This window comes from Mus pahari, chromosome 2 (assembly GCF_900095145.1).
Source record: "Mus pahari chromosome 2, PAHARI_EIJ_v1.1, whole genome shotgun sequence".
In the NCBI taxonomy this organism is placed as follows: Eukaryota; Metazoa; Chordata; class Mammalia; order Rodentia; family Muridae; genus Mus; species Mus pahari.
Window position 1 is genome coordinate 15,479,110 of NC_034591.1, and position 10,650 is coordinate 15,489,759.

General features: G+C 41.0%; 1 protein-coding gene across 6 annotated transcripts in view; it reads right to left on the minus strand.

Moving 5' to 3' along the window:
• The window catches only part of Phtf2 (putative homeodomain transcription factor 2), a 115,106-nt gene that overhangs the window by 52,937 nt on the left and 51,519 nt on the right, over nucleotides 1-10,650 (minus strand). For 3 of the 6 annotated variants that reach the window (XM_029534957.1, XM_029534956.1, XM_029534961.1), the window contains exons 3-4: nucleotides 1,734-1,790; nucleotides 1,439-1,450 (exon numbers count right to left, since the gene is read on the minus strand). In XM_029534957.1, coding sequence (XP_029390817.1) covers nucleotides 1,439-1,450; nucleotides 1,734-1,790 — 69 coding nt within the window. The remainder of the gene's footprint in view (nucleotides 1-1,438; nucleotides 1,451-1,733; nucleotides 1,791-10,650) is intronic. The other 3 variants (XM_029534958.1, XM_021188656.2, XM_029534959.1) reach the window with 1 other exon arrangement.

Sequence of the window (10,650 nt, forward strand, 5' to 3'; positions counted from 1 at the left end):
TTATGAGCCACCATGTGGTTGCTGGGATTTGAACTCCGGACCTTCGGAAGAGCAGTCGGGTGCTCTTACCCACTGAGCCATCTCACCAGCCCAAATACTGGTATTTTTCAATGTTCTGGTTTTGGCCATTTTCTTTCATCATTCAACGAAACTCTACTTACATATAGATTCTATCTATATAATATGTAAAATGCCTGATTAATATATACATAATACCTAATAGTTATAACAGCATACGCATACCCATACACACACACACGCACGCACACACACACACACACACACACACACACACACACACACACGAAGGTTACATACCTAGATTTCCAAGATCTGCCTGGTTATTTCCAAAACACTTTTAAATCTCTGTTCCAATATTTCCTCATACCTATCACTGCCTTAAGGAATTCATAAAGATGTAATTTTAGTTTTCTGCTTCAAATCCTTCAGTGTCTTCCCGACTGTTACAAAGTTTGCTCATGGCTTGGGTAAGGTCTCACAGCCTTCTCATGCTGACTGACACTTCCCTTTCCTGCCTTACTGCTCATCACCTTCATCTTCTTCCTCAATCCAATTGCCAAATCCCATTCCCAAGGGTTCCTTGGTCAGGGCCCTCGCCCTCCCTCCCTCCTTTCCTGGATATTTTATATGCCCTTCATCTGTCTGGTATGTCTGACTGCAGGATGTGTCCAACTCCTCTCTCAAGCTGTTTTATCTGCAAAATCTTTCCTAGCCTCCTCATGCATTTTCCTTCTGCATTACCCTGTAGAGACTGAACACAGGCCCATCTCTTCAGTGATTTTATCTTATCTGTAATAACATACCGGACTTAGAAACTATAGCTCTGTCTTTCTGTCCTAGTGACCTTTAGTCTTACTGTAAAATGTTAGAACTTTGCTAAATGAATGTATTGTTCATAAAAACTTTAAAGATTACAATTATTAAATATCAAAGAATTATTTCTGCTTTCATAGATGATGCAGTCTGAATAGTGAGAAATCTTTTGAGCAGATTTTTAAGTAACTAATCTAATATTTCTATAGAAAATAGCAAGTGATTATAGTAACATTCTCTAGGCCCAAATTACATTTAGCTCATGCAAGAACATACTGATTAGTATCTAAGCAAATGAAAATATATAAAATGTATTATCAAAGAATGCTGAGAAACAACAAATTTAGTTTTAAAACTGTTTTTCATGCTAGCAAGAGAGGCTATGAGAATATCCTATCAGAATAAGACCAGTAATCCATGGTCCAGAGGAAAAGTGCTGACCAGAAAAGCATCTGAGTTACATTCTAGTTTCCTAAATCCCCTTTAAATTCAGCAACTCTTTCTACACCCAAGTCACTCTGTTAGTAGCATCAAAAAGCAGATTCCTAATAAGCACAGCAGGCTTGCAGAATCACTCGGGTGGCGACCATCCTCAAACACTTACCAGTTTAATAAACTGTACAGAGCAATGACAGCATCAGAGAGAGGAAAAGCAAACTAGAAGTATAAGGTGACAAATGAAAGGGGAAAGCTGGCAAAAAAACATGATCATTAGAAAGAACGGTAAAAAAAGGGAAGGTGCTACAAAGTAGAACGAAGTAAAAGACAGGACTATGAAACCATAGGTTTATCTCTTAAAACGTCAGATAAAATTAACTAATATAATAAACACAAACGGAATGGCAAAGTGACAGACAATTTAGAGAACTGCTTCAAAATAAACAAAACAAAGTTGTTACCTTGATTTCTCTTTGTTCAACAGACTTTTCCCATATTTGTTGATCATAGGCTCCAATCTATGAAGAAAGACAATACTGTGTTAAATGGCATTGCTGGCACCAGATCTTCAGAGCTCCTCGGTGTTCCTTAAACACACACACACATGTGGCTCTGCCACGGATGTCAGAGGTCAGTGCTGAGCTGCAGTGGTTCTCAGTGAGCTGCCTACAGAATGAGCACTATTAGCATCGTCCTTGCAGCTTGTTAGAGAATGAAAGCTAAGATGACAGTCAGATTTGAAAACCATGCCCTAAAGAATTCTTCAATTTAAATAATAAAATTACCACAGTGCTAGGACAGTCAAGAAGAAACAACAACAACAAAAAAATCTCCCAAATGACAAGTCCATAACTTTCCGATCACAAAGTTGATTTCTTTTTCAGACATCTCACTCTGCAGCCTGACTGGACTCACTCACGGCAACCTCCTAGCACAGCGTCCTTAAATCAATACAGATATAAAAGAAACGGAGATAAAGAAGTGATAATAACAAAACCATCAAGGCTGAAATGAATACTCACACTGACTCCTACAGCTAACACCGCTGTGCTACTGTCCCTGACTGCAAGATACAAAGGACCCAGGACCCAGTAACAGTGACCAACCCTCACACCCATGAAAAGCACTTGTCCCTGCTGCTTTATACTAACATTGTATATTTTTCCCACACTGCACATACTACGACTGTGGGAGCCCAGTTTTCAAACTCAGGTCTGCTCCAGCAGCAGTATGACTCAATCCCCTTCTGCAGTGACTCTCAGGGGTAATATGAAGAAGGCAGAGAGGAAGAGGAGGGAAGACATGAGAAAGGAAAGACCAGCAGCTACAGAGAAAGACTGCCTCTATTTACGTCACTGTAATGATCAGCTCTGGTTCCTCAGGAACAATCAGAACTAATTGATGGTATCAGACACACATCTGTTAGAATGATTGGGTCATGAAACGGTAAACAGGCAGCACCCAAGAGTTCTAGGAAAGTGTTTCTGAGAAACACACCGAAACGCTACTTTTAAGGGCTAAATTACTTCTATGGTCACTACATTCAAATCAGCAGCTAGGATATCAAAAGACTGAAGAGACAGCAGCATCAATTTTACCAAGGTAGCTGTCCACTGTGTACTGTACTGGTTGCTTAGATGATACAAAAGACTAAAAGTCTAGAAAGGTACTTAAGTGACAGGAGGCCTGGATTTACAACTTTTATCACCTAATTCCTTTAATAAACATACTTCTAAACTACCACACACTAAAAACTCAATAGATGCAAGTGCTTCCAAGCCTGTTGACCGAAGTTTGATCCCTATAACTCCTTCAAGTTGCATATGTTGTGTGCAAACTTGCCGGGCGTGGTGGCGCACACCTTTAATCCCAGCACTTGGGAGGCAGAGGCAGGCGGATTTCTGAGTTCGAGGCCAGCCTGGTCTACAGAGTGAGTTCCAGGATAGCCAGGGCTATACAGAGAAACCCTGTCTCAAAAAACCAAAAAAAAAAAAAAAAAAACCAAAAAAACAACAACAAAAAAACTTTCCCCCTAATACTACTACTATGCTCCTATTTTTCTGAATATCATTTAAGAAACATTGAGAAACAAGTCTTTAATTCCCATAAGTATCTAATGTTTTATCTATATCTATGTAAAATCTCTCCATGGCTTGACCCCCTTGACCAGTATCAGATGATTACACATCTGCCTTTGTTTGCAAGAATGTATCAGTTAAATTCATGAAAAGAATATCTCAAAGACAAGTAAATAATTCAAGAATGTCTTGAGGAGCTAGAGAGATGGCTTATTGCCACACAACCTGAAATCAACTCCTGGGTTCCTAAACTAGAGCTTGTGCTGCCATAATGATCTATCTTTAAGTTTAGTAAAAAGGAAAGGCAGGGAGTTAAGAATACAACATAAAGTAATCAGAAAAGCAGTGGATAACAGAATAAAATATTAAAACAGCAATGAAAGAAATCAATGAAAGAAAGCTGCAATGCTCCAGATTCCGCTGCTCTGGTGGGCACTATAAATCATCACTTCTGTGAGTACTTCTACTCATGTTTGCAAAGCACACAGTGGAAACACTTATGGGACACTTGCACTAGAACTTAGGACCTGCAGATAAATCTCCCAGAATTAACAGGATCTAGCTATTCTGGCTTTTAAACAGTATTTAGCTCCAAAGTCAAGGTCCCAAAGCTCTGAAAATCATCAAGTTTTCCACAATGTTTTGTTTGTAACTACTGCCTCTCAGACAAATCTAAAAATATCTGAGCTGTTTCCCTTTACCAAAGGAATCAATGCTTGTATGTCAGACACTCAGTGACTTGAGTGAGGAGGACTAAAGGAAGAGATCTAAGATCATGCCGCATCATTCCCTGTGAATGATAATGAGGAGACCTCAGGTGTGGCCTGAGGCAAGCACACCTTTACGGCCTCTTACCTGTGATTAGTGGTCATTTCCATCATTGTTTTTAATCAAATCCTAACTCTGTTGACTCTGTTTTTCTTTAAAATTAAAAAAATAATAAAAAAACAGAATCGTTAAGTTTACAACAGTTCTCAGAAATATCCCCTTAGGCTTAGTATGTAAAAGCACATGCTGCCAAGTTTGAGGAGCTGAGTTCAGCCCTGTAACCCACATGCTGGAAAGAGAGATGTGGCTCCCACGAGTTGTTCTCTGACCCACACACACATGTGGTAGTGCATGTGCTCTCCCCCCTTAGATAAACAAATACATTGTAATTTTTAAAAATCCCACTATAATCCCTGCAGTATATGGAAGGTAATGAAAGAAGGTAAGTATTCAGATACAGTGTAATTGTGGAAATCATTCTAAGCTATGTAATGAACATTAACTCTATAGCCCGTAAACATATATGATTTAACTACTGTTTATTGTTTTAATCAGTCATGACCAGGATTGTACCATAACAAAAGGTATTACTAGAGAAAAGTAAAGATGGTTGACTAGAGTCCAAATAAAACTTTTAAAAAGGCTCCTGAAATCCTTTGCTATGGAGAATATGACTTTTTCTTGGGGCAGCAAATTCCTCAGGTAAAGGCATCTGTCAAGCAAGCCTAACGACCTGAGTTTAATTTCCCTAACCCACAGTGAAAGAAGAGTTGTCCTCTGACCTATACACATGCACACACACCTACCTGCAAGCCTACACTCACACAAATAAAAGTTGGGGGGCAAATTCTAAGCACTAGATAATAACACTTCATTAACTACTGATGCTTCCATTCATCCTAAGTTAATTGTAACCAATAAAAGTCTTTTCACAGTCATTCAAAACCACACCCTTCCCTGTACTGACCCTAAGAATAGTATAATACACACACAAACATGCACACTCAACCACACGTGCACACGTATTCACATGGTATTTTTTAATAAGATACATAGAAACATTTACCTAAGAAAACTAAAAAACAAACAAACAAACAAACAAACTGTCAAACATTTTATAAACAATCTATTCACAAGTCATGACCATGTTTCTACAGCTTAGAAAGAACCAGTTAATGATATGGTGAAACACTGATTCAAATTTTGAAAAATAAGCTTTGAAGAATACTCTTTAATGAAGAAAAATAATTACTAGAGAATTTGGCTCTAAGGAGTTCAATAGAAAAAATATTGTTGAGGTTTGGTCTTGCTTTGTATTGTAATGCTAAGTGCGGGCCCCCAAGACCTGGAATCTGCACATAGATCCAGGTGACTCTGTGTGACCTCGCCCCCAAGTTATGTCTGATTGGCAAAGATGCCCACAGCCAACAGCTGGGTAGAAGAGACATAGGTGAAGTTTAGGATTCCCTGGCTTGGGGCCGGAAAATCATGAGAATGAGAACAAGGAGAATGGTGGAGAAGGCACCATGGGTTAGGTGAGTTCAAGAGAATATGGCCCTGAGGGCTGGCCAATTGGCGTTAAGAGCAGCCCAGATGAAACATAGTAAGTAATAACTCAGGGTTATTGATAGGAAAGTAGATTCTAATAGCACAGCAGGTAGGTATCTGCCCAGCTCTTGTGCTGTTTAAGGCTTAATGTAAATATAAAAGTTGTGTCTTTCATCCAGGAACTGAATGGTCAAAGGCAGGGTAGAAACCCTGGGTTGGGATTAAACATTTCTACAACAAATATTTGCATAAATAATTCAAAAAAGAATCAAATAAACTCTATGAGTGAGGGATAACATGACCTTTGTGAGTAAAACAGACCTTGATATGCAGAACAACAAAGACAGGGATTGGTGGCTTAAGTACTGGGACTACACACACACACACACACACACACACACACACACACACACACACACACACACACAAAGAGTTAAGAAAGGACAAGCAGAAATTATAACTGGAATTCAAGAGATGGAAATGTAAAAGGTCTAGAACTCAGTAGCACAAGCTGTCTTTGTGTTATACTGCCTATTTGATCATCTTTAGAGAAACAGAGTAACCTGAAGAAACCAAGAACAAACACATATTCAAAGAAAAGAGAAGACTCAAAGTCAACTTAAGAGTCTTAGAAACTGCTGGAGAGATGGCTCAGCAGGTAAGAGCACTGACTGTCCTTCTGAAGGTCCTGAGTTCAAATCCCAGCAACCACATGGTGGCTCANAACCATCCATAATAAGATCTGCCGCCCTTTTCTGGTGTGTCTCAAGTCAGCTACAGTGTACCTATTTATAATAATAATTTTTTTAAGAGTCTTAGAAACCAGAAAGGTAGATATTTGATGGCGGGGTGTGAATATATGTGCAAATTCTACTGTTGACACTGGGGCATTAAGTCCCCTGCCATCAAATTCCTTACAATATGCTTGCTGCTATACACTTATGATATACACACTGTTCCTTTCCCCCTCCCTGACCCTACCTCTTTACTTCTCCTGGACAATTCACTGCTACAGCAATTGGATGAAACAGAGTTATTGGACCCAAAACCAGGTTGCAAGACACAGCGGGGAGGGGGTCAGGCATGGGCTACCCATGGGATATGAAAGGAGACCCTGAATTGACGGCTGTCTGTCAGCTGTCAGCCTGAGCAGGAAAAATAAGGTGATGGTGAATCAGCACAGATGTCAAGGTTCAAGCAGGGCATGGTGGGCACATGAGGGGGAGAAAGGGCGAAAGGAAAAGGGCAGCAACCAGCCCTGACGACGGTACAGAGCGGGAAATAGCCAGAAGGGACACTGACTGAACCCATGGCACTGATGCCCTAATGCCTGCAATGCTTCTGATTGCACACAACTCTATCCTGATAATTATTAAAGGAATAATTGTAGTTTTAGAGGCCTAGAGAAGAGCTCAGTAGTAGAGTATTTGCTTGATTTGCAGGAGACTTTGGGTTCAATCCCTAGCGAGACACACACACACACACACACACACACACACACACACACACACAGACGTTTGTTTTTTTTGAGTTGGGGTCTCTTTGGCTGGCCTGGAACTCACTACGTAGATGAAGCTAGCCTTAAACTCATCTGCCTCTGCCTCTCCAATTCTGGAATTTCACCACCATGACCAATAGAAATTGATTTCAATTTCTCTTCTACTTCCTGAATTTTCCATTTTCCTATTACAGACATGTATTACTTTTCTGATTGTGACAGAATATTTAGAAAAATCAAGAGAAAACAATAGTTCATATTCTCAAGAACCAGTAAGTGTCAGGTTAGGACTAAGCAGAGTGGTTTTGAATACAACCTCATATGAAGACGGAATAGAAGGAACCGCGCAGTGGAGAAAGCAGCTACAAACGCTCAGTAATAGAGTCTCTGGTGGAAAACACGTAAGAGTTTTGGGTTTTTTTTTGTTGTTGTTGTTGTTTGTTTTTGTTTTGGAGAACCATTTAGCTAAAAAGCTTAACAAAACAGTCAAAAATTTAAATCCCACAAGAGGACATAGTCACACACACACACACACACACACACACACACACACACACACACAGAACATTGCAAAACTGAAAAAAGATGAAGAACCAACACACTAACACAAGAAAATACCAGTATTCCGGGTAAGATTCTTGTGGCAGAAAAGACTCAGCTGGCTCACACAGGTCCAGATGGGAGCAGAGGGAAGAGAGCCTGACAGACAAATATAAGGTGGGACTGGGAGATGGCCAAGTGCTGAGGAAGCCAAAGAAAACCTTCCTAACTCCATAACAACAAACAATGGTTGCCACCTGAGAGGCAAAAAATAGCCATGAATAACCTTCCCACCTGTCCACTCTCAAGGTAGTGACACAAGTTACACTGTGTCACTTCAAGTCTCATATTAACTATCTAATGAAAAGCCAACAATTTTAATACATAAGGTCCTGATGAATTAATTCCATACCTATCTCTTGTATACTTAGGGAAAATGAGATCACTAAGCATAAAAGGCCTGAAGTTCTGCTATATTCTGAAATGACTCCCACACTCCAGGTCCATGCTATTTGATCCAGCATACTCCCCTTCCCCACAAAGACCCAAGGCCAGACATCCAAGTCCAGTTGAGCCAAGCAGGTTGTCTCCTCCTAAAAAAAAGTCAAAGAAAACTATGACTAACAGAACAAAACAAAATAAATATTACAAGCTCAATAGAAATATTTGTGTACACTGCTGTGGAGAGTGGCCAGGCAAGTCTTTCCGTCTGACGTCTAGGCTGTCAGTAGTTGGCAGTTCACATGTGCTGGGTGAAGCAGAAGCAGGGTACAGCAGTGTTGTTTCCTGGCCCAACTTTAAAGAGAGCTGGTAATGGAAACCAACACCACCCTGCATAATTTACAGGGACTGTTTACTTTCCAGCTTGCTGGGACACGGAGTATGTTCCCAGTGGGTTTATTAAAGTGCTGTCTGATTAATATTTTTTCCTATGAAGTTATCTGAGCAAAGATAATTTAAGGTGTCCTTTTCTATTTAAACTAACCTTGGATCATTAATTGTGAAGACTCACTAGTGAGAACAGAAAAGATTTAGTACTCTGTGGGGCAGTGAGCTGTGCACAGATAGCCCGGTCTCCAGTCCAAGCACAGGCCTTGAACCCGGGTGATCCAGTAGGTGGCTTGTGCCACCAAGGGACGTCCCTGGCTCCTTTTCATAGCTACAGCTTCCCACAGCCCCCCCCCCCCCCCGCAGAGAGGTGTGTGGCCATCAGTCACTTTGGCAATGCCTAAGCTCCTGGTATTCTGTCTGGACTCCACTCTTACAGTTACCTGGCAACAGCCAGGCATGCTCCTCCCCACAGTTACCTTGCAATAGCCAGGTAGGGTCCCACTATAAAAGGGGCTGTTTGCCTCTTCCTCTCTTACCCTCTTGTCTGTCTGTCTCTGTCTCTGTCTCTGTCTCTGTCTCTCTCTCTGCCTCTTGCTCCCCCTCTCTCCATGTAGCCATGGCTGGCCTCTACTTCTCTACTCTTCTCCCTCTCTCTACCTTTCTACAATAAACGCCTTAAAACCATGGACTGCCTCTTCTCATCAGGATCTGATGTGTAGGAGCAATAGAACAGGTCTCCCCCTACTGAGCCTCGCATCTAAGCTCCATGGGAGGCCTCCCTGTGATTCGGCCATGTCTGCCTCCCGCCAGCCAACCTAAGGACTCTGCACAGGATAACCAGCTGCTGGAGCCTTCCTCCTGCCCTTTTCCCTTCGGCCCCGGGGCCAGAGCCAGCTCTTCCACAGCATTCAGTGGCATCTGCAGTGCCCAAGAGAACCTGCGGGTCTAGACCTCTGCGTGGGCCGAGACCCCCAAGCCAGATTCTAGCACAGACCTCAGACTGCACCTTTCCCAGTCCCAGAGGAGTGTCCACAGCTTCTCACAGCCTAATGCCTACCTGGTGGCTATGGGATTCACGCAAACTTCCCGCATCCACCTCCATGAGTGGCCCTAGCCCTGTGGCGAGCTGGACACGGGACCCCATTTTTGACCCACAGTATTCTACTAACAATAAAAAAGTAGTTCAAATATATTTTTATTATCCAACAAGAGGTCAAAATTCAACATGTAAGTTCTAAGCCAAATCAACACCACTCAATTGCTGATTGTTTAGATTTTTTTTATGTTATTTCAATTATTATAGAGTAGAAATTAATTTTAAAATTGTTTAAACTATTAAAATAGTTTTCAAAAGCTATATATTACTTAAAAATAAAGTTTTGTCTTAAAAACTAAAAGATGACTTTCTTTAGCTCTAAGTAAACTACAGAAAAAGACCAAACACAAACTTTACTTCATCTTTATTTTATCACCAAATAGTGTTGCTCATATTTTTCTATAACAAATATATGGGGGGAATCTCCAAAACCCATGAGATTATTACCCCACCTAGTGTTAAGAAAGAGCATTTATAAACATTAATGAAAATTCTCTAAGCTTTGTACATAGTTATAAACATTGATCCAAATAACCTATCAGTAATTAACAACACTTCTAATAGAGTCAACACAACAGCCATGCACCACTGACATTTGGTCAACAAAGTACTGCATTATGACCACATATGTCATCTATGAGCCATACTGAGCCACCTATGAGGCCATTATACTGAGACCAAAACATCCCTGTTACCTGGTGACCTTAGGGCCATCCTAGAACAGCACTTCTCTCTCTTATGTTTGTGGTGAAACTGACCCACACAAACCACATCTGTGTAAAAGAGAAGGACATGCAACTATAGATAGACAGCACTTATTGCCTGGTAAGTCACAAGAGTGTTACTGTGTTTATTAAGTATTGATTCCCCTCTACTGCAAGAGTGCACCAGGTTAGCCAGGAGAAGGCTGGTGCATCTCACACATATGACTCCTGAGTACATCAGGTTAGCCAGGAGAAGGCTGGTGCATCTCACACATATGACTCCAGAGTGCATCAGGTTAGCCAGGAGAAGGCTGG